Source organism: Esox lucius, chromosome 24, assembly GCF_011004845.1.
Source record: "Esox lucius isolate fEsoLuc1 chromosome 24, fEsoLuc1.pri, whole genome shotgun sequence".
Taxonomy (NCBI): Eukaryota; Metazoa; Chordata; class Actinopteri; order Esociformes; family Esocidae; genus Esox; species Esox lucius.
In genome coordinates this window covers 10,525,347-10,548,923 of record NC_047592.1, presented here as the reverse complement: position 1 = coordinate 10,548,923, position 23,577 = coordinate 10,525,347, and the positions used below count along the sequence as shown (strand labels likewise).

At 44.1% G+C, this 23,577-nt stretch overlaps 3 protein-coding genes across 7 annotated transcripts; 2 read left to right on the top strand and 1 right to left on the bottom strand.

The window, feature by feature from the left end:
- Window positions 1-1,230: 1,230 nt before the first annotated feature.
- On the bottom strand, window positions 1,231-9,988 carry c24h4orf54 (chromosome 24 C4orf54 homolog). Of its 3 annotated transcripts, none has more exons than XM_029117217.2 (3): window positions 6,547-9,988; window positions 4,436-6,411; window positions 1,231-2,155 (listed from the first exon to the last, which is right to left on the bottom strand). In XM_029117217.2, exons 1-2 carry the CDS (start codon window positions 9,245-9,247, stop codon window positions 4,460-4,462), a joined length of 4,653 nt encoding a protein of 1,550 aa, XP_028973050.2. In that variant the 5' UTR covers window positions 9,248-9,988; the 3' UTR covers window positions 1,231-2,155; window positions 4,436-4,459. The 3 variants fall into 3 exon arrangements, with proteins under 3 accessions (XP_028973050.2, XP_028973049.2, XP_028973048.2); XM_029117216.2 differs by having other exon boundaries at window positions 4,436-9,482; window positions 9,644-9,979; XM_029117215.2 differs by having other exon boundaries at window positions 4,436-9,979.
- On the top strand, window positions 1,606-2,128 carry LOC117593869 (BUD13 homolog). 3 transcript variants are annotated; one of them, XM_034290346.1, is made up of 3 exons: window positions 1,611-1,641; window positions 1,681-1,875; window positions 1,928-2,128. In XM_034290346.1, the coding sequence occupies exons 1-3, from the start codon at window positions 1,626-1,628 to the stop codon at window positions 2,113-2,115; spliced, it is 399 nt and encodes a 132-aa protein (XP_034146237.1). In that variant the 5' UTR covers window positions 1,611-1,625; the 3' UTR covers window positions 2,116-2,128. The 3 variants fall into 3 exon arrangements, with proteins under 3 accessions (XP_034146236.1, XP_034146235.1, XP_034146237.1); XM_034290345.1 differs by having other exon boundaries at window positions 1,606-1,836; XM_034290344.1 differs by having other exon boundaries at window positions 1,606-1,875.
- Window positions 9,989-20,143: 10,155 nt separating the features above from the next.
- On the top strand, window positions 20,144-23,571 carry hacd4 (3-hydroxyacyl-CoA dehydratase 4). Its single transcript, XM_010902885.5, has 7 exons — window positions 20,144-20,288; window positions 21,009-21,115; window positions 21,234-21,361; window positions 22,102-22,214; window positions 22,389-22,495; window positions 23,026-23,157; window positions 23,376-23,571. Exons 1-7 carry the CDS (start codon window positions 20,203-20,205, stop codon window positions 23,456-23,458), a joined length of 756 nt encoding a protein of 251 aa, XP_010901187.1. The 5' UTR covers window positions 20,144-20,202; the 3' UTR covers window positions 23,459-23,571.
- Window positions 23,572-23,577: the final 6 nt, after the last annotated feature.

Sequence of the window (23,577 nt, the reverse complement as noted above, 5' to 3'; positions counted from 1 at the left end):
TTCGAGATAATAAATGGTCGTTAATTTCGGTGGCTGGCATCTTCATCAGCTAACAGGTCTTATATTGACTAGTGAGAGGATAAGTAAACCAATGGTTCTGGGTCGAGCATTTACCCTAATGAGCGCAGAGCTTGCTCTTTTAAATGAGTAACTGCGCTGATTTCATCTTGGAGAATGACGAATGGTTAATTAACCGTTTCAGGCTATAATTTATGTTGAAATCTGTCAATTCATAGGTTGCTGATCGCCACACCCGCATAAGTCTCATGTAAATAAGAACAGGTGCAGAGCGTTCTGGCGTACACGGCTTTATCACATTTTATCATTCTGCGAAAACATCTACGATCATTTCGACCAGGTGCAACAGTTTCGTGAATCACACGTAAGAGATAGGTGATCGTAAGTCACTCCCAACGTCCGAATCTGAGATTGTTTCTGAGGTAAGTCACTCCCATTGTGATTTCGCAACCTTAAATTGTTTGGTTGTCTAGTGCTTGCCAATACAAGTCCTTTTGACAAAGCTAGCACTTCTGGGGGTCTTTGTATACATAACTTTGGAAGAGCTTCAGCTGAATTATTAAAATATAATATTGTGGGCACAAACACCCTGCTACACCTCATTTTAAAAGCTCAAAGGCAACATCTACAGAATGAACAACTTTGATTCGATGAATGAAGAGAATTCCACTTCAAAATCATCTTAATATTTTCAAACTGACTTAGAGCATTAAAAAGGGACAAAGTTCTTTAAAAGTATTTCAAATTTATTGAACAACTCTCAATGTACATTTCCTTGCAAACATGCATTCTCTCTTGTCCTTTCCAAACATTATCTTTCGACTTGCTCATACTCTCAACATTCTTTAATCCTTCTTCCCAATAGCACAAACACATCTTTCACAAGGAGACCTCCAAGCATGTGACACCTTCATGCAAAAATACCTATCAAATGCAGAGGAATACAATTCCAGCTCTAGCAAACCCTGAAATACCTCACAACAAAATACAATCTTCCGTAGAACATAGCCAAATTCATGAAGAAACATAAAATATCTGAAATGAAATTCAATTAGTATGAAAGAAACATACTAATGAAGGGAGACATGATAGACTGGCCAGCAGTTTCAAAAGCAGGTGACCGTCCAAGCCGTAGCCTCCAGTGCAAAATGTACTGGTTTTGAATTTGGCCCACTGCTGTTTCAGCAAAAAACTGTCCCCAATCCTGTCCAATAAAGCATAAAAAGCATGATTTAATTGATTATCATGACCATGTCTGTCAGACAACAGCATGAGGTTATATTGCATTGAATCAACACTGCACTAAGACATCACAAAAATCTAAATCAACAAAATATACAGCACAGGGTAAAAAACAACAACAACAAAAACACATCCATTAAACACTGGATATTGTATTCTACATTGAAAAATGACAACAAAACAGTCAAACATAAGCAATGGGTATTATTCTTAGAGAAAGGAGATAGTAAATTATGAGCATAAAAGCTTGTGACTGTGTCGTTATTCATTTTGGCTGACAAAACTATTGATTTTGGCACAGATCGCTCCACAATTCTATTCCGTTAAAAGACAGAAGATGCAATACAACTTTTGAGGTGTCTGTAATGAATTCAACCCAAAGCACTGTGATGACCCCGATGGATGACCCAGAACCGCCAGGCACTGTGATGACCCCGATGGATGACCCAGAACCGCCAGGCACTGTGATGACCCCGATGGATGACCCAGAACCGCCAGGCACTGTGATGACCCCGATGGATGACCCAGAACCGCCAGGCACTGTGATGACCACGGTGGATGACCCAGAACCGCCAGGCACTGTGATGACCACGGTGGATGACCCAGAACCGCCAGGCACTGTGATGACCACGGTGGATGACCACGGTGGATGACCCAGAACCGCCAGGCACTGTGATGACCACGGTGGATGACCCAGAACCGCCAGGCACTGTGATGACCACGGTGGATGACCCAGAACCGCCAGGCACTGTGATGACCACGGTGGATGACCCAGAACCGCCAGGCACTGTGATGACCACGGTGGATGACCCAGAACCGCCAGGCACTGTGATGACCACCCTGAATGACTGGTAGTGCTTTTGGAGGACCCAGAACACATCAGGATGCGTCAGGCCTGTGTGTGAAACACAACACAACACATCAAGAGATTGGGATTAGGAAACAATAAACATATGTAAATATAACTTTACATATACCTACATACACTCACCTAAAGGATTATTAGGAACACCATACTAATACTGTGTTTGACCCCCTTTCGCCTTCAGAACTGCCTTAATTCTATGTGGCATTGATTCAACAAGGTGCTGAAAGCATTCTTTCGAAATGTTGGCCCATATTGACAGGATAGCATCTTGCAGTTGATGGAGATTTGTGGGATGCACATCCAGGGCACGAAGCTCCCGTTCCACCACATCCCAAAGATGCTCTATTGGGTTGAGATCTGGTGACTGTGGGGGCCATTTCAGTACAGTGAACTCATTGTCATGTTCAAGAAACCAATTTGAAATGATTCGAGCTTTGTGACATGGTGCATTATCCTGCTGGAAGTAGTCATCAGAGGATGGGTACATGGTGGTCATAAAGGGATGGACATGGTCAGAAACAATGCTCAGGTAGGCCGTGGCATTTAAACGATGCCCAATTGGCACTAAGGGGCCTAAAGTGTGCCAAGAAAACATCCCCCACACCATTACACCACCACCACCAGGCTGCACAGTGGAAACAAGGCATGATGGATCCATGTTCTCATTCTGTTTACGCCAAATTCTGACTCTACCATCTGAATGTCTCAACAGAAATCGAGACACATCAAACCAGGCAACATTCTTCCAGTCTTCAACTGTCCAATTTTGGTGAGCTCGTGCAAATTGTAGCCCATTTCCTATTTGTAGTGGAGATGAGTGGTACCCGGTGGGGTCTTCTGCTGTTGTAGCCCATCCGCCTCAAGGTTGTGCGTGTTGTGGCTTCACAAATGCTTTGCTGAATACCTCAGTTGTAACGAGTGGTTATTTCAGTCAAAGTTGCTCTTCTATCAGCTTGAATCAGTCGGCCCATTCTCCTCTGACCTCTAGCATCAACAAAGCATTTTCGCCCACAGGACTGCCACATACTGGATGTTTTTCCCTTTTCACACCATTCTTTGTTAACCCTAGAAATGGTTGTGTGTGTGAAAATCCCAGTAACTGAGCAGATTGTGAAATACTCCGACCGGCCCATCTGGCACCAACAACCATGCCACGCTCAAAATTGCTTTAATCACCTTTCTTTCCCATTCTGACATTCAGTTTGGAGTTCAGGAGATTGTCTTGACCAGGACCACACCCCTAAATGCATTGAAGCAACTGCCATGTGATTGGTTGATTAGATAATTGCATTAATGAGAAATCAAACAGGTGTTCCTAATAATCCTTTAGGTGAGTGTAGAAAGGAAGATAGTAAAACAGGCATTAACCTGAGCATATCACATTCATGCATGTGTTCCACTACACATGAACACATTGCAGGGGACAAATAATCCTTCAAATGAAGTGCCCCCCCACCCAGCCAGCAAAACAACAAAACAACCAGTAATTGCTGAGGTGCTGGTGCCCCCCCTCACACACTCCCTCCTCCCTGCGTGACTGTGTCCTATAAAAAGGTGACCCCATTGGAGTCCAGCTCCGTCACAGCCAAGTGGCCTTGATTACCCGCGGCAGCTGGCCTCCCCCTGTATCAGCACAGCAAATGCCTAGCGTCGCCCTGACCTTTTTTCCCCAAACCCCCCGGTCGCCATGGTGGCTTTGCCATGCCTCCTCCCCTTCACCAGGATACAGCGGCCGCCTTGCAATTTAGGAGATTAAATTAGAGTGACGTCTGACGCCAGCCTATTAAACAGAGAGAGCGGTGCATGCCCGTCCCCAAATGACCTGCCACACACCTGAACCTCATTTTGACACGGATTGGTGGTGATCAGTCTGAGGGGGTGACAGCAGAGTGTTTTTGGAGGGCTAAACATGTTCGCCGTGCTGCAAATAGTCATATAAACTGCCAGTGTTCACTTTAATATACAGCCAGGCCATTGGAATAGCCTGCATTATTGTCACAACACTTAGTTATTATCTATTTATTTGATGCTCTATTGATTAGTTTTTGCTGGGAAAAGTACAAGACCAAAAAGCCAGTTTGGGAGCAGCGTTCCACAAATCTGTCCTCAGTCTTCAGTCCTGGAGACAGTCCCATAGCACATTTAACCCTGAACTGGAACACCTGCTTATATTAGTAATTGGCTTGAAAATTAATTGACTTAAGGTGTAACAGTTTGGGGTTAAAAGCAAAAATGTGAAGGGACTGGGGAGCCACAAGGTCAGGTCTGGTTTGCTCTGAGATAGAGTACTCAAATAAAATCACTTACCCATCACATGTCAGGCCAGGCCCTTTACCTGTGCTCCAACACAAAGCTCATGGTGGTCCCATCGAAGGAGGGTGGGGCGATGATGCGGGGTCCCATCTGTGAAGAGATGCTGATCACTGGCTGCTTCACGTTGGAGAAGCCCTGGAGCCCCGGCCTGGCTTGCTGCTGCACCTGTCCCACAACGGAGCCTCCAGCCTGGGGAGACTTCCCCGACCCTGTGGCAACGTAGTAGGGGCCGTCCATGTAGTCTGGATGGGAGGAACGGCCCTTGTCGCCGGCGTCTTCCTGCTCCGACTGCGTGGAGAGCTGTGACTGGATCCTGCTGGGAAACAGGGTGGGCGTGGCTGGCATGGCTGGCACAAAGCCCGGGTAGATCATGTAGGTGGGGGCATAGGACCCTGGACTCAGGGCTAAGGGCGAGATGGGCATGGGTGGCATGGGCATGGGTGGCATGGGCATGGGTGGCATGGGCTGCTGGGACATGGGCACGTCAACATACTGTCCCGTCTCGGGGTCGAAGAGGCGTCGGGTGGCTGGCTGGACCGGGGTGTCCACCAGGTAGTAGTTCCCCGTGCTGGGGTCAAAGAGCATCTTTCTCTGTGTGTGCTGGAAGTGGTCAACCTGGGGCAAAGCGTGTGGGGCGATGTTTGGAGAAAAGCAGTACACCTGAGGCTGGGCGGACGTCACATTTTGAGGTACGCCCGTGGGCATGTGGTGATAGATAGTGGCGGTTGGCGTGTCGTGGGCTCGTGTCTCCATGAAGACGGTGGAGTGTTTCTGCGGGGACCGACGGGTCTCTTCCTGCCTCCTGGCCCCACCGAGCCCAGGCGGGCTCACCGTCTGGTGCTTGGCGCCTGTGGCGGTGAAGGTGTAAACGTCCGTCTTCTCGTGCCCTCCGCCACCGGGCATGCCACCTTGCTTGGCGCCAGTGATGTGAGGCCTCACCGGGATGGTGAGGTAGTTCTGGGGCTCGGCTAATGCACCGCTGAATTGGACAGGCCGCTCTCCCTCCCTTTCCCTCTCTCGCTCCTCTGAGTTACTCGGCTGCTGGACTTTCACCGACCCGGGGACGTTTGGACACACGGGCCCGAAGCTTTTGCAGTAAGGGGACTGTGATAAAGTGTGCGCCTGTGGCGGTGCCTGACGACTGTTACTCGCAGAGGTGTTTCCTGCGTCTTTGGAGCTCATGTTAAATACACTCCTGGTACCCGATGGGATTCTGACTTGATGGGACAGGGATTTGGGCACGTCCCGGCTGAAGGGAATGCTGAGCATCTTCGGGGGCTCGCTCACCTCTTGTTTTGGGGTTGTTGTTTCAGGACGGGTCTTCTCTGAGCCTGTGACGGAGTCTCTGTGAATTAGCTTGTCTGTGTTTGATGTCTGAATGGTCGCCATGGTACTGGCGAATTTCCCGCCCTCCTCAGGACCATGTTGCTCACTGGAAATAAGTGAGAGCACGTGACTGTCTGATAACATAGAGTGTGGCTCTGATTTTCTCTTCCACTCATTTCTGTCGAATACATACAACTGCTCCATGGTTTTGACAGCAGCCTGTAATTTTTCCAAGGCCGCCAGATTCGACATGTTAGACTCAGGTTTTATCTTGTCGCCAATGTCACATGTTTTCTCCTGTTTTTTAGAAGTTGTTATGGTTCCAACAGGAAGTCCAATGGGCCCTTCAGAATCACATTTAAGTTGTTTTGAATCACCTAATGTCTCTCTCCCTGTTGGTCGGTGGAGGCCGCTTTTGACGCCCTCCTGCTGGGGTGATGACCTGTCAACGTCAAATGAATCCTCGTTGAGCCTAACTTTAGAATTCTCTAATAGACTTCCAGATTGCTTCACATTCCCATTGCTATTGGTATTCACAGACTGATATTTTATTATGATGGGGGAAAGCGAGGAAAGGTTTTTATAGGACCCCTGTTTGGAAAGCTTTTGATCGGAGTGAAGGTCGCCGGCCGAAGCGTTATTATCTAAAGAAACAAAATGATAAGAACTTTTAACCAATTTACGCACGTCTCTAACTTGGTGAATAGGTGTTTGCAGCTTGCCTCTGTGGTCTCTTATGTCTCTGACCGTGAAGTGTGGTATTTTGTCGGAGGACTCACCCTTCAACGCAGCGGCGAGCGCTTGGCATCTGGACTCGTCGCCTGGCTTTAAAATACTGACTGAGTTACTGCCTATATTGGGTGGCACCACCCTTGCAACGTTAAACGGTTCGCCTTTCTTTTCTTTTACACTCCGTAAACTGATTTTAATTTCCGGTGATTTGGATGTAACAACGCTTCTGGGATCAGCGACATATAGGGCGTTGTCCGTGCGCAACTTCATACTTCTTCCCTCTTCTTGATCCGCAGTCGCGCGGGACGAATAATTCAGAGTCGACAGCTTTTTTGAAAAGTCAATCTCGTTGGAGAGTAGTTGGATACTTGGCACAAACAAATGTGACATTTTGGTTAGCTTACTGTTGCCTGAATTGGTTTTCAAGTCCATTTCCTTATGGTTCTGCTCGGACGAGGAAGGTTTCCCCTCAGGAGTTTTATCGTTTTTAAGTTCCTTTTGAAACTCTAGCTCACCATCCCTCCAGGATCTGAATGCGCTATTTTGGCTTCGAAGCAGCGTGCTTTTGGACGCTTCGAATGCTCCTTTTTTAGTATCGAATCCTACTTCATTTGTCGACTCCAAATTAGTTTCTGATGCAAGAGTGTCTTGTCTCCGAGAGTCGTCCTTGGGATCACAGGAGCTTGTATCCACTAGGTCCCCCAATTCATCCACACAAACAATAGTTAAATCAGAACTCGCCTCAGAGTATTTCGAGCTCTGCCTTTGGAAATCTTCAGGGGCCTTCCCCGATGATTTATCCTGCTCCCTGTGCGTATTTTCAGACTCCTGTTTGACAAAGTAGGGAGATTGCGCGTGGTAGGGTTCGCGTATCTCCCCCCTCTCCATTTTGCGCTCTTGTTCAAACTGCATTTTCTTAGAAATGACATTTTTAAGCAGACTTGAAGCGAATATTGCCTTCTTGTGTGTGTCTTCCATGGTCTCCCTTGGATTACATGGTTGTTTGCTAGCCTCAGTCCCCCGGCCGCTTGGCGAGATGTTTGTAATTTCATCTATGGAACGTGATCCTGTTGCCTTTTGTGCAAATTTCGAGCGCCTTTCGCTCCCGGACAGCCCCGATGTGACGTTACAACGAAAGTTTAATGTCTCTGTTAGCGTGATAACCCCACTGTGCCTCTGCCCAAATTTTCCCATAAGCTCAAGTTTCTTTGCCGCAGAGGACGCGTTATAGGGACCAGAAATGGCGCCTTTTAAAGCAAAGAGCTTGTTTGAGGGCGGTTTAGTTGCCAGTGTCAAACCCTTGTATGCTTTATTGTCTTTATTAGCAATTTCAGAGGATGACGTAGAACTTTTATTAGACACTCGATTTGGTCCCCGTGCCTTCGACATGTTCATGTTGCCATATTTAAGGTCAACAAAAGTTGACCACCTGTTCACACCCAGCTCGGAGGCGGAGGACTCACTGGAGGTGCTGAATTTGAAGGGATCAAAATATGGGTATGCTAAACTCTTGAACGCTCTGGCAGTCAGGTTTCGCACTTCCTTATCTGCGTCGTCAAGTTCACTGACTGCGCTGGACGTACCGCTGGAGTACTCGTTTAGATCTTTCCCTTTTAATTTGCGACCAATGTGCAAGCGTCCAGGGGCGGCAATAAAACACTTAGCACTATCACATAATGTCTCCGCATTTGCATCACCTGCTCCTCTAAAAACATAGCGACTCATGTCTGCGGCGTGCTTGGCATGATAAAGAATCTTTTCATTTTCATGGACGTTGCTAGGCTCATTTATAGCCCGGGAAGTAGTTTTGATTGACAGGTGGATCTGCCCCCCAACATTCTTCTGGTTCTTTGACAGACTTTCATCTGAGATGGCACACTTGTCCCCGTCGCCGAGATCACTTTCCAGCTTAGTGCTGACTGCTGCTCCGCTATTAGACTGACCCTGATTGCTTTTCAACCTCTCCTCTATCCTTATCATCGCGACATCGCCGTCAAAAGCAGCATAATCGACAAAAGAGTAGACCTGGTTATCATCCCACTCCTGTTCAATATCATAATCGACTTCGTGATCGGACAGCTCCGATAGCTGGATTTCGTGCGTGGTTATGTAATGAGACTCATCCTCTGTATGACACAGCACGCTATCATCACAATCACTGGACAGCACCAAGCTCACATCCTCATCAGATTCACTTTGTCCGCTTAACATGTCAGTGTTTTGTGAATCTTCATTATCATTTAGTTCTTCAACCTGTATATTTTTGGCGTCTCCTTTTTTTCGGGGTGAAAAAATACGCTTGCGCTCCGCGGGGACCTCTCCGTTACCAACGTCTTCTGATTCCATGGAGTCCATAATGTTTTCATTCAGAATAGGAACCTCGGAAAAGCAGGCGGTTCCAAGAAACCCCGACAGATAGCCGTTTGCACACTCCTTTTCGATAATGTCGTCCTTAAACCTGTCCCTGTTGATTTGATCAGTTACCTTCCAAGCCAGTTCTCTGTCCCCAAGAGTTTTTTCTTCTGTGGTCGAGTCCTCGTGAATCGCCATTTGGCTCCCCTCACCGGTGACAAAAACGTTGACAGTTTTCGCGCAGTCTGTATCGAAGTCACGTAAAGCATTCAGTTCAGCGTACTTGGATTCGTCTTGCGTCCCCGTGGCATCTCTGCTATCAGACATGTGTTTTTTTAAAACATCGGTGTCCGTCGAATATTTTAGATTATTATCTGACGCGTCCACTGTTTCCATTGCATCACATTGTACGCTGCCAATTTTACTTTTGGCACGAGACAGAAAGGAAACAATAGAGATAGAGGTCCCCAGGATTGCTCGCGTAACGTTTCCAGAGGAACGACCGCATGTCCACAGGCTTCCAGTGAAGGTCTTTAGGTGCTCGGTGGCTCTGGCAGACAATTGCGCTCCTGACTGTCACTTCCTGTGCGATGGGAGACGCAGACACTCCAGGCATTTCAACTCCTCGCCCCTAGAAGCATAAAGCATCTAAAATGATTAGCTATTTCCACGCGGACACTCCAGACATTCCAACTTCTCGTCACCAGGAGCATTAAGCATTTGGAAATAATTATCTATTTCCTAACCGGCGAACCTTCACAGGCGCTAACAAAATTAACCCATTAAGCCTACCGTACAACCGAAAGAATATCCAGTGCTCCTACTCCATGCTTGAACTTTAGAGTTGAACAGAGACGGTGTCATTTGCGGGATTGGAGCCGTTGTTGCTTGTCTTAAAATACATAGGATTTAAATGTAAACGGTGACGACAATTTTAAACTTGGCTGTGCTGTTAAGTGCAGCGTGTTTTATTTCACACCGCAAACAAGGCTCTGGACAGACATACAACCCAAGGACAAACAAACCATCAACAATCCTCGTTCACAAATGATGCACGGGAGTTATTTTGAACTTCACGGAAATACTCGTTAATGTGTGTATTTTAACACTTTAACACACGTGGGTTAATTAAGTCACATGATTATTATTTTACGACTGAAAGAGACTTGTCTAGCATTAGTGATGTTCTAAGTGTTACTTGTAGGCAGAGAAGGAATTCGTTTGAGAAAACACCCATAAACATTTAAGGTCATAACAACGTTTTTGCTGAGTTCTCTTGAGAAAGACAAAGTTTCAGAAAGCGTTTTAGCACCACGGTTGTGAACAGCTCCTTTGGGATCGCCTTTTAGTCAATTTGCATGGAAATTAGGCCGCACGCTGTTGGTTTAACCGGCCACATAGGCTACCTGTTCTCCCTTACGGGGTCCATTCACAGTGCATAACGTCATTACATTTGGACAGATAATTGAATAATATAAAAATTTATTGATTACGTTCCCACATTATGTGCTGCAGCATGTTCATTATTGGTCTTAAAGGCTGTGTGTGTGTGTGTGTGTGTGTGTGTGTGTGCACTTCGTAATAAGACAAGGCAGGTTACTGGGTTGTGCAAAATTCAATTCTTTGTTTTAGTGCTGATGAATGATCAAGAAAATACTGAAATAGAACGTAGCAGACGCCTAGCTTTGACCGCAACTAAAGAACTGTCTTGCTAGTAACGGGGTTTAGAGTTGGGACGCACGCGCATTGTTCTTTAGGCTTTGGACTAAATATAAACATAACAAAGCTCACACCGGCTTGGCAAAAACACGTTTTTCGTCATCGGTTTAATATATGGCCTGTAATGACCATGCAGTTTTTTCAGTGTTTCTCACTATCAACAGACTGCTTCAAAATTAGTTTTTGTCTCAGGTTGTACCACTACATTGACAAACAGCAGAGATTTTTATTCTAGGACCAAAAAATCTAGTTCAATAGAAAACTGCACTGACCTTGTTTTCTTAGTCCTAGACTAAGCTTAATCCGTGTCTGTGGAACCGGCCCTATAATGCATTGTTTTTTAAGTCATGGAAAAACAGACTTGGTGAGTTCAGATGACAAAATGTATCTTCTGGTTGGAATATGAACTTTTGCATTTTTTATCATAGTGACACTATCTGGGCTGAAAATACATTTTGATGATAGTGAGGGACACACTTTAAACCCTGCATGGTAAGTAGAGTCCAAATGACTTATAGGTAGATAATTGGAATGTGGTTTTATGTTATGTTTGTGTTCATATCTGACATGATCACTGACTTGACCTTTGACTCTAGGTGGCAGTTAGTGCCTTCTTGCTAGGTACACCAATCCAATATGTTCCCATGACAATTCTCATTTCACACAAATTGGTTTTCACTTATGTGGCTGTCAGTTCCACACATGTTGATCACTGAATGAACGAAGGACAACCAATGTCAGCTACATTAAAATGGTACCGATGTGATGGCCAGTCTTCCTGCAGGCGTGACCTGCCTGATGTCACAAGGGTGTGTCCTGTGCCTGTTCGTGTGAACACGTGTGTGTGTGTGTGTGTGTCATGTGACAGACAGTGTGTTGACGACCCACATATTTAACACTCCATTCTCGGGATTCAGCAGCTGTGGAGAAACCTGTCAAGATTTTCTGCGGTCCAAACCACTCATGGGGCCACACACGGCCCTACACATCTCACTGTCCTGGACTCCCCATGCCTCTTGCAATTCTGTTATATAATATCATGTTTTGTAACCCATAACTTAATACCGGATTTGAAGCCAGATTATTGAAACATGTACCCAGTGACGAGAGTGAAGGTGAGCAACAGTCACATGATCACATAATTTAAATGGCCAGGTGGCTCTCAAAATAGACTGTTCTTGAGTGATATCGCTGTTTGTGAAAGTGATCTCACCTTCTGTAACAACCACACTAATATGGCCACATTTATGTTTTGTCTTTGTGTAAAAATGTAAATGGCCTTCCCCCTTGGAAAAACATGAAGACCAAAATGCCAAGCATTTCATAAATGAATCAAAATGTTGTTCCATACATTACCAATGCAAATAAACTTGTCCAAACTTGATTACTCCAAGCAATGCGTGGTGTTTGTTGATATTTCTGTCTGTTGATATTTGTGCCTGTAACTTCTAGAGGAATAATACTGAGCTCCCAGTTCTCCCAAATGGAAATATATCGAAAGTAATTATTTCTACAAAATGGTATGTTTCCATTAGCTGGTCAACGTTTCAACATACAATAGTCAAAACACAGGAATGTGTCCCACAACTTTTTAAGATCTCATTATTGGTAATTACCCAGCTCCCACTTGTTTACCAATGCAGCTTTTTCTAAATAAATCACTGGCTATATATACCCCATATTGTTGTAGATCGGCTCAGAAACCTGGGTTCGGTAGGACTCTACACTGACTTTTCATGCAAGTAAGAAAATGTAATTGCACACAAAGCATTGTAGGTTCGCAATACATAAGACTTGAGCTTTGAAATCACAGCTCCACCTAAAATGAAATTCCAGGTCAGATGGCAAAATACTGTGAACATTTATTTCATTCACATTATTTGCAAAATAGGATGCAATGTAAAACCCTGCTGTGAGAAAATATGTTAATATTAATTAGAAATGTACATTGCGGGAAATGTCAGTTACAGGTGTTAAAAAAATAACATGGTGTTAAAGAAAATAACACCTTGTAAAATAGCGGGAAGGAAAACCTGTATTGAAAGGGCCCATGAGAGATCAGGTAAAAGGCAGGGGAGGAATCCAACGAGGAGACACCGTTACAGAATCTCCATGGACGCACAGCGCAACGGTGTAATGTAGAATTGGTATCTAGGTAACCAGAGAGGTTCCTGGCACCCATGTGAGATTTTGAAAGTGGGCGGAGCCCCAGTTATGTCAGGTCTCATGCATTTGGAAAAAACGCCAGCCCCAGTTGCAAACGGCTTCATCTGTCTGTTTATTTCTGTCTACCTGCCTGTCTGTCTACAGTACATACCGGTGACTTGTTTGCCTGTTTGTCTGTATCTATCTATATTCCTGGTCACATGTCTTGTCTGTCTAGTAACAGGTCTATTTACTTCACTACTTTTCTGTGAGGCCCTCTTATTCAAAAACAATATTGTCTGTATGTGACAAAGTCCAATTTAACCCCCCCCCCCCTTGAAACAGGGTACATTTAGAGGGCTATTTTAAACGGGTGGGCCGGTCTGTACACGTCTTGAGAAGTAAGTAGAGTTATGTTTGCAGGCGTCATTAAAGCAGCGTTAAATCAACATGTCAGCCATTAATTGTAAATGATTCCAAGTCCTCTGCGGGTGGTTAACAAGGAACTGAAAAACTTAAAATACACACTGTATTTATAATCACACACACGCAGTCACGCAGTCACTCACCAAAACACCCTGTGCTGACATTACAGACCAAATACAAAATCGCAACACCTACTAAGCTTTGTATGTCAATAAACAAACACTGCCATCTATATTCAATGTGTAACGTGCCCTCAATGTGTAGCGCACATGACAATGATAGCCCTTACCGAAGACACTGCAGTACTGTGCTCCACCCACTGAATTTAGCCATACATTTAGGTTGTACTCTGTCTCCAGTCAGTTGGCAGCAAGCCTCATTCTGTATTCCGAAATGTTCTGTGAAAGCTATCCGCTATCTGAGTGACGCGAGACATCGAACTAATCCTGAGGCCACCTGGGCATGGTTCCCCCTTATCTCAACTCAGCCTCGGGTCCTCTAGTACAGTGGTTGTTTTCTTATCTTAAGGGGCAGGGGTCAAAACAGTTGCTTCACTGTGTATCTCTTTAGCGCTTTGGGTGTCGTTCATTGGTTTAGGTTTGAGATGAACACAATGGAACGCAACAGACAGGCTGTGGTGTTCATGTGCAGTTTCATCAGGGGTGTTCATCCAGGGCTGTAATGTAAATGTGCACTGTTCAGGGGGTACTAGAGCAGTGGTTCGCAAACCTCTCCTGGGGCCCCCCAGCCATTCCATCTATTAGATGTATCCCAGAGCCAGCAGAGCTGGTTTTAACGTAATGGCTAAATTATCTTATAAAAAGTGTTTTATAGTTTTTTAGTGTACTGGCATTTCATCCATCCACTCCAAGTGCACCTTTGATGGTTTCTCTGACGAGCTCTCGCTACACCTTTGTTCCAGATTCCATGTTTGGCTTTTATGAGCTTTGTGAAAGAACGTTTGTTGTTGTTGTGTTTGCCGTATTCATTAAAATTGTACACGGCGCTGCAGTACGCAGACAGATGACCTGGGATGCTGTTGACCTACCATGAACTCTGATATTGTACTGTATGACCTGGTGGTACAGAGCCTGCTGTTGACCTACCATGAACTCTGATATTGTACTGTATGACCTGGTGGTCCAGAGCCTGCTGTTGACCTACGATGACCTCCGTTAGTGTCCTGTGTTCCCTTTCAAATCATGTTGCTTAAGGCGCACAGAGGCTTTTTTAAATTTGATGCATTTCCCCTTTAAGGGGTCAGACTGCTTTACCAACTGTCACTATGCCTTGAGGGCCCAGACAGACCGTGGTGTTAAGGCTGGAGCTAGTCAGGGGATTTCCAGTGAGAGGGTGGATACTAGTTGTAAAGGGTTATCTGATATGTCTTAAGGGTCATGTGTAGCTCAGTCTGTAGAGCGTGTAGTTTTCATCGCCAGCGTTGGGTTGGATTCCCACAGGGGGCCAGCACGCCAAAACATACAATGTAGGATAAGAGTGCATACGAAATCTCTTTCACACCTGGTACTGGACCTCTTGTTTGACGAGTTACAGTTGTACATAGACAATAGCTTGTGCTCAGTTTAATTCACCCAGGTGGAAAAACTAACGACAAATGAGTTGTGGTTGATCTGAGCCGACATCGGGGCTACCTCTCTCAGTCACCTGCCTTGACAGTTCAGTGGGTCGTGTTTTCCCAGGCTTTCTCGGGACACCGGGTCTGTTGCTATCTGAAGAGCAGTCCAGTAACAACCAAGTCCTCTACAGAGAACTATATTAAGGGCTGTGGTCTTCTTGTTGCAACGGGGCCTTGAAAACAGAGACTGTTTTCACAGGAACTTGATTCTGGCTTGGTCCATATCTCAAAGGTTTGAGGAGGTTATTTTTCCTACCAGAGGTATGATGGTTAAGTGACCTTAGGGTCTGGCATTACAGGCATACTTTATACTGTATCTGCATCTATTTGAGACACAGGCTGTTTAGGTATCATTATATGCTAGTCTACTCGGAAGAGTTCAAGAATATTTTTGGTATCACTTTATTGGAATAGTCAGTTTGTATTTGAATAGTACATTTTTGCTCTACAGACTACAGATTCAATAGCAGCGGTATTGATAAAATTGACTATCTAATAACAATAACTGTCATATAGAATGCTGTTTTTGATGACCACTTTGATATCTTAAAAATATAGCCAGAATCAAGGGCTTGGTGTCCCAAAAACACAAAGAGAAGGTCATCCATGCTTTTATCTCTAGTAGGGTTGCCTACAGTAATGGCCTCTTAACTGGAATCCCCAAAAAGACTGTAAAACAGCTGTAGCTCATTCAGAAAGCTGCTGCTAAAATTTTAACCAGGTCCAAGAGAACAGAGCACATCAGTCCGGTTCTTATCTCTCCACTGGCTTCCAGTCAGTTACAGAATAGATTTTAAAGTGGTGCTTTTAGTCTATAAATCACTGAAAAGTTTAGGCCCCCGAATAAATGTCTGGTTTGTTTGAAGAATATAAACCGAACAGGGCTCTTAGATCCATGAACTCAGGTCAGCTGGTAGAGCCCAGAGTCCAAACAAAACATGGTCAAGCTGCATTTAACAATTATGCTGCACACAAGTAGAAAATACTACCAGAAGATCTTAGAGGGGCTCCAAATATATACATTTTTAAATCCAGGTTAAAAACACTTTCATGCGCCTATGACTAAGCGCTTAAACTTAACCACACTGTTTAGCCTTACATCTTTTATAGCTTCCTATTTTTTTATCCCGTTTTTAAAATGTTTTCATTTGAGTATTTATTTTTATGCTACTGTATTTTTATATTCTTTTCTTTTTCTTTGTAAAGCGCAGTGAATTGCTTCTATATATGAATTGTGCTATATAAAAAACCTCCCCACACCCAACACATTGTGCTGCAATATGCCAATAAGCCCTCACACAAAACAGGACGCTTAAACTAGACACATGCTGAATGGCTGATGTGCTTGCTTGACGGCGAGCGACACTGAACCATGGTAGAAAGCTCCCGCTATTTCAGACGACAGTGACCTCACTGCGTGTAAAACTTTCAAACGGGTTGAGATCTGCAGGCTGAATATCAGGCTGAGTGCTCGGCAAGCACAGACCGACGGGAAGGTGTCTTCTCAGACGTCTTCAGCCGCTCCCAAAACCAGTCCGTATTACCATTTGGCTGAGAACAGGCCGAGCTAGTCCCTATTCCCAGGAACGCGAGGGCAACCTGCCTAGACGATTGTCGTCCAGTAGCTCTCAGTGCCACATCTGTGGAGATGCTCTAAAAGGCTGGTCGTGAGTCACAGCAACATCGTCACACCTGGGAAACACTGGACACGCTCCTGTCAAGCATACCGCCCTAACAGATCCACGGATGACACACAATCTCTGTTGTAAACCACACACCCCTCCACACTGTCCCCCACACACCCCTCCACACTGCCCTCCAGACAGCCCCCCACACTGCCCTCCACACAGCCCCCCACACTGCCCTCCAGACAGCCCCCCACCCAGCCCTCCAGACAGCCCCCCACACAGCCCTCCAGACTGCCCTCACCCACCATGACAAGAGGAACGTCGCTAGTTTCCTGGCTGGGTGTTTAACCCCACACTCTCCTCCAAGCTCATCAGTAACTTCAAGGGACCTGGGCTGGCCACCTTGCCTCAAAACTGGATCCTGGACTTCCTTTCGGGCCACACAGAGGCGGTGAGAGTAGGCAAGGACACATGTAAGACAATCACCGTCAAAGCAGCGGCCAGTCGGTCCCTGTACTCCCTGTTAACCCAAACCTGTGTATTATTCCTCAAAGTCGCAACTCACTCATCACCTACATTGCTGCTGTGATTGCTTTAAGTACTTGCACTCGCTGTGAAAAGACATAACCGTTCTTTTGTGTCAATTTCAGTATATTCCTTGTGTTAATGTTTTACATTAAACATTTTAAAATGTTCATCTATCTGCCTTTATTGGGTGAATGGGACCTGTATGTAATCATTTGGCTGTTAGTCTAATCCAGTTGTTAACTAATTATGTGACCAGTATAGTTTGATTAAGACAGCCAAGCTGTCCACAATCACACATACTTACATACCTAACGCACGCTTTATTTCTTTACATATTTTTACTGTGGTATTTTATTATTTTAATTGACAGAACAGTAATTGAGAGACAGGTTGGGGAGGAAAGGGAACAGTCAGTCGAGCCGTGGCTCAAATCTCTGCCACTAGAGGGCATAAGTGGTCCAAATTTGGGCACAGACCGGCAAAACAAATATTTCTATTTGACATTTTTTTCACTCCTAATCTACAACTGTTGTTGCAATCTATGTGATCTGGCAAATAGAAAATGGTTGGATGGCCCATTGATACGGTAACAGAGAGCCTGTATTTTTGAAACACGCCATGTGAAATATATAAGCTGCCGTGAATACTCTGAACCATGCAAGGCACGCAGAGTCCTTCTTTACAGGGTTAAGGGTTTCAGTTCAACCACGCAAAGTTCAACCCGTTGATGGCATCTGAATCCCGGCCGGCTGCAGCTACGAGCCAAACCCGTTTTACGGTAAAGCTTCTTTTGCAGCCATGGTGAGGGGAGGCAAAGCACATACTTCATATTGGACACATTCCACACAGAATGAGCCCAAAGTTGTATAAGGTTTCATCTGACGGTGGCTTACAGGCAAGTTTGGAAAGGCCTGAATCTGAATGCCCGCGTAGAAAATCAACCACTGGGGGAAGAGGAAGAGGACTGGTCACCCCTCTGAGCCTGGGTCCTCTCTAGGTTTCTTCCTAAAATTCGACCTTCTTAGGGAGTTTTTCCTAGCCACTGAAATTCAACACTACTGTTGTTTGCTCCTTGGGGTTTAAGGCCGGGTGTCTCTGTAAAGCACTTTGTGACAACTGCTGTTGTAAAAAGGGCTTTATAAATAAATTTTGATTGATTGATTTTGATTGGGGGGCAGGTGTAAATTAGCACCCGGATCAACTGGCCCCCCTATGAGAGGACAACATTACATAGAGACCGTGCTGTTTCCACCCGAGAGCCATAGGACTGTAAAATGAGAACTCGTCGGCTACCCCACACTGTCAGCGTGGTCCCCTTTCTGCACGAACACTCAAGTAATGACTACACAGACTCGCACGCGAACACAACGGAGTCCACCCACACGCAGTCTTAGTCACACGTGACATTAGACTCAGGCCCTCTTCATATTCAGCGCTCAGATCGCCTGACATTCTCTTTGGGAGTTCTCAGATTCTGAGTAGAATGTAGGGTTCCTTACACAGCAACGCATCTCCAGAACATCATTCTGCCTTTTTGGAGTCTGACATTACTGGACCCATGTTGTATATGTACAGTACTTTAGACGTGGCAAATGCTGTTGAAAGCCTACTCAGCCATTCCATAGACTTCAAATTTTTCCTTCTAGAAATGATATCCATTTAGGAATTAAATTATCTTCCCCCACCAATCTTGATAACTTACTCCACATGTTCAGTGTAAAATAAATTATTACGAAATATGAAATGAAGATGTATTGACTGTGTATTTCTTAACTCCCCAGAGTTATTACTGAAAGACGGTTTGACAACCATTACAGTTGTCAAATAAGATTCTACCAACTTTTGGACAACATTCAAAATAATTAGTTTTTGACAAAATCGCTCAGTCTGTAGATGTGCTGAGGAATCAAACTCCTGATTGAAGAATAGCAATAGTCAGACATTGTCTTAGATATTTTAAGCAAATTTAAAATGAACAGGGACACTGATTTATTTTTAGATATGTAGTCCTGCACTTTGGATTTGAGATGATACAATATTTATGGAGCTAGTGCCGACTGACAGCTTAAATTCAATATTAATATTGAGGGTTTTTTCATGGGGTTATCGTTAATGAATACAGCTGGTTAATATGGATGCTTGATAGGGTCAGTATCAATTAATGTGAAATCATCATACAGTGTTTGAAACTGAAAAAGTATGTGCTATTTTAAATATAGTGTCATCAGTGCATTGCATGGCCAGATTAGACAAGGGAATTTAGACCACAGTTCTACAGACTCAACTCAACCCCACTTTCACGTCAACACAAAATTATAGCAACACTCTGTTTTCTTCAGTCCCTTATGAAATAACTTTGTATATTCGACAAACCCAGTAAAGGTACTCCCAGTCCCAAACCCACTTCTGTATTGGCTCAAATTCATAGTTAATTAAACATAACCCAATAATGTGAAAATACCCCACCAAACAGTTGCCCTACAATCCATGACGAAGTCAGTCACGTTTAGCATGCTCTGGTGTGGCTCAATTGTGCAAAGTATTAAACTCCACAGTATTAAAGTAACTTAATGTCAGTAGCAGATATACATGAATGGGCCACAGATCATAACCATAAAAGTAGGCTAACCAAAGAACACTCCTGATTTGCCCGAGGTGCGATTGTCGCTAATTGGCCAAATAATTACACGACCGGGAAACGTTGAAGTACGTACATTGTACCACATAATTTGCTCCAATACGCTCCAAATTATTCTATACAATGTATTACGTTAAAAACTCAAAATGAAAAAGTGACCTTGCATATGACAGTGATACTACTATCAAGAACCTAAGAACACCTCTTAGCCGTGCAACAAAAAAGGTCATATATCACACGCCCTCGCATGGCTTCGTGCTCAATCATAACATGTTTGCCTAATTATGCAAACTGTAATTTAGTATGGAGACGAGAGTCAAACAATTGTGTCGCACAAAATCTAATTGAAAGCGATATCAAAGATTTCGTAACAAAAATGCCAACGGGGCAATTCGTCACTTTCACCTGTTTGTAGCAACGATTGGTTCCGCTGCCTGTGACATTAGCTCGAACCTAGGTTTTGCATTTAGAATTCTAGAAAAAATTACGACTTTTTTTAATTACTCCCATAGACTTGTGGAAGCGGAACCCGGTCGGTCAGGTCTATCGAGGACGCATCGGGAGGGTTCCCATAAGTCTCGCGATGTTGCGTCTCTGGTTCTAAAAACGCTGTTTTTAACTTGCAAGACAGATGTCAACTTCCTCGACAAGTATTTCCAGAGGTATCAGGAAACAAGTTAAGCGACAGCAATTTTCGGGGCTTTCTGATAAAATGAGGTAAGGGCACCACGCATTGTCTTCTCCAACTTCAGATAGAAAAGTTAGTTTAATTTATACATATGCCGCACTATTTGGAGAAACGATAGGTTGATGTAGAGGACCGGCTATAACAGAACTGCACAGATTGTTGATGAATAGTCATGTGTTGGCCTATATGCAAATCTTGCAAATCAATTATTAAACCATATATTTCGTCAGAAATTTCGAGAAAATGTTTAAAGATTGCGTCCTGAGGTAGTAAACTGTGTGTAATGTGGTGTTTTGTTGAACAAAAAAATAATATTAAATTAATGTATTACTTTACTGTATTATGCAAATAGGTTTGACGATGTATTATTGTGGTAGGTTGGTTGGTCAGTTTTTATTTCGTACTTTGTGGACGTGCATCATTTAATCATTTTACGCAAACACTTTCGTTTCATAATTAAATGCACGATTAACACAACACATTTCGTGTTTTCACCTTGTCATGCTACACAAACACTTTATTCACCGATATTTTCAAAACTTACTTTGAAAAAAGGAAACAAGTCTGTGATCATCCTGCAGTCACAACAGGCTAACGTCAAACATTTTAGCGAACAAAACATGCAAACATGCACCATGCAATCGTAACAATTGCACTTTCTATTTTGCCCAAAACCGTTTGGACTTTTCTAATTCGTCCAATTACAATCCAAAGTCTGCTATTATTGTCTATTATTTTTAATTTTTCAGACTCAGCATCCGACTTGCTTACCTTTTCATGTATAACCTGCTTCAGTTCTGTGGACACACATGGATATTTGCAAACATGACGGCCAGGTTTCTCACATTTGGGAAAGGTAAGTTGCAAAGATCCAAACAGCACACCTGGATAACCTAAACTCAAGAGCCTGGTTATTTCTAAAAGCTTTTCCAGATGATTTTGACGATGCATTAAATCGTGTGCTTAATTTTCAGATGCCCTTGTCGACACTTTTTACACGGTGGGGGTCGTGATGAGTGTGTGCCAGCTGTTGTCCGTTCTGGAGCTCTTCCACATCGCCGATGAGATCGTTAAGGGACACCTTCTGCTGCGTTTCTTCCAAGTGTGTCCTGCTGCCAACCCTAACTTTTTCTGCTGTCTCTATAGCCTTTTAGCAATTCTCACTTGCTTCATAGCCTTCATACGTTTATTATTAAGTATATTCAGTTCACCACTGACAACATTTTGACCAGTTGGAGCAAATGTCTCCATTGGTTTTTATGTGACCGTGTCTGACACGGAATACAAATAACTGATTCTTTACAATTTATTAAGTATGTCAACCCAATGGCAAAAATGAAACCCTAATGCCGGCAGTAACTCATGTGGCTTCAGCTTGCTTTATAAAACAGACAGACCAGTGGGTTCCACTATCACCAAAACAACCACCAACCTGTGCTTTCTATGCACGTCACCATCTAGGGTTTGCAGAGAACGACATGGAAAAACACCCGGTCAGAGTCAGTCCTACAGGCAAAAGCGTGTTAAATTTGAGTGGTTGAATAACCAGGTAACCAATGCCACACTGCTACGGCGGCGTGCGGAAGAGCACCTAGGAACCAACAGCTGGCCGGCCCTGTTCACAGATCATTACGTCAGCGTTGAACAAGGTCCGCGCGGAACCCCATCCACGCCTTTTAGCGAAGTATTCAGGCGGTTCTGCAGGCAAAGGGATTTGAAAACTATACTGAAACGAGTGTACCAAATAATATGGCTGAGAGGGTGTGTCCGCTGACGCTGATCTGAGTAGTACACACTACAATCATTATGTTAAAAGTAGTCTGTCGACATTTCCTTGCCCAGGTAGTCTCACGGAACTTTCTACTGTTCGTGGTGATCATTGGTCAAGAGGAGGTCCAGAGAGAACCAGTTGTGTGTTCCCTGTTTTACCTGTGGAATACTCTAGATCTTTTAAGGTATGTACATTTCATCACAGTGATTTCAAATAATCTGTGCTGAGGAATTTTGTGTTTCGGGAACATTCAAGAGCTTTCTGGGTGTTTGTATTGAATCTCAACACCTGGGTTTGTTTGCTGTCCCAGCCCAACCCTGTCAACTGACTCACCCATAGGTTGTATGCCGTTTGACAGGTATACCCACGTACTCCTGAGTTTGGTGGCTTTGCGTTCCTTTCCCATGCTGTGGGCTCGGTACACTCTGTCCATCCCCGTCTACATATTCTCAGTCATCACCCAAGGTATATCCACACATACACAACTCTTTCTTGTGGGTTTAAACCAGGTGCCATCAGTTCACAACACACCAGTCGGTTAGCTGGGAATGCACTAAAATGGTTGTTTTATATGCAAAATGCACTGTTAGTGCTAGACCGATGCTTTGAAAATAAACCTTTAAAATGTTTTTTGGAATGTTATTTTACTCGCATTTAGTTCATGGCTGTTCAGGTTGGGGAGCTCTGTAAATTACAACTTGCAGAATGGCTTTTTAAAGTGACATGAAGTAGTATAAAAAGATGGGAAGTGTAAATGGAGTCATTTAATATCATCTGGGTATTGTCCTTATCTCCAGTCACAGGCTGCATCTTACAGTTGGTGTCAAGCTTTGTTACTGAGAAAACGGGCAAGAGCAGACAGGAAATGAGTTGGCTCTAATATTGGTGGCCACGATATTAGGAAATGAGTCAGGCACGTGTGTGTGAGGCAACACGACTTGCTTTCCACTTTGTTTAATCAAAAAGGGTCTTAATAATCGTTTGTCTTTTTTCAGGCATGACAATTTACCAAGCACTACCTCACTTTGAGTCAATGGGAACATACTCATTTGAGCTCAGTTTGCCTTCGCCTGTATACGTCCACTTCTCCATTCTGCTCAAGGCGTATTTACCTTTACTGGCTGTTGGTGAGTCAAATTTCTTAATTAAAACAAACTAACACTCTCAGGGCCAGGAGCTTTTCTCCCAGCGGGTAAAACCGAGCAACGTGGCGTCATTAACAGTATTGATGGTTACTGTGCTGCAATGTGGTCATAAACTATATAGCTTGGGTGCTGACTCGGTTGTATTGAACTACATTCCCTGCCCGTAAGAAAACCCTCAAAACAACCTTCTGTCTTTCTAGGGGCTTGTGTTATAGTGTCGCATTCAGTGAAGGAGAGAAAACTGCAACTTGAGAACTGGAACAAGAAGATTAAAAGAAAATGATGTGGACTGATTCGTCTTGTCAGACATGTATCTTTTTGAACTTGCATATGACCCCTCCTTCAAAATGACAACAGTATCCTCCCGAGAAGGATTCTTTCAAACATAATCAAAATGTACAT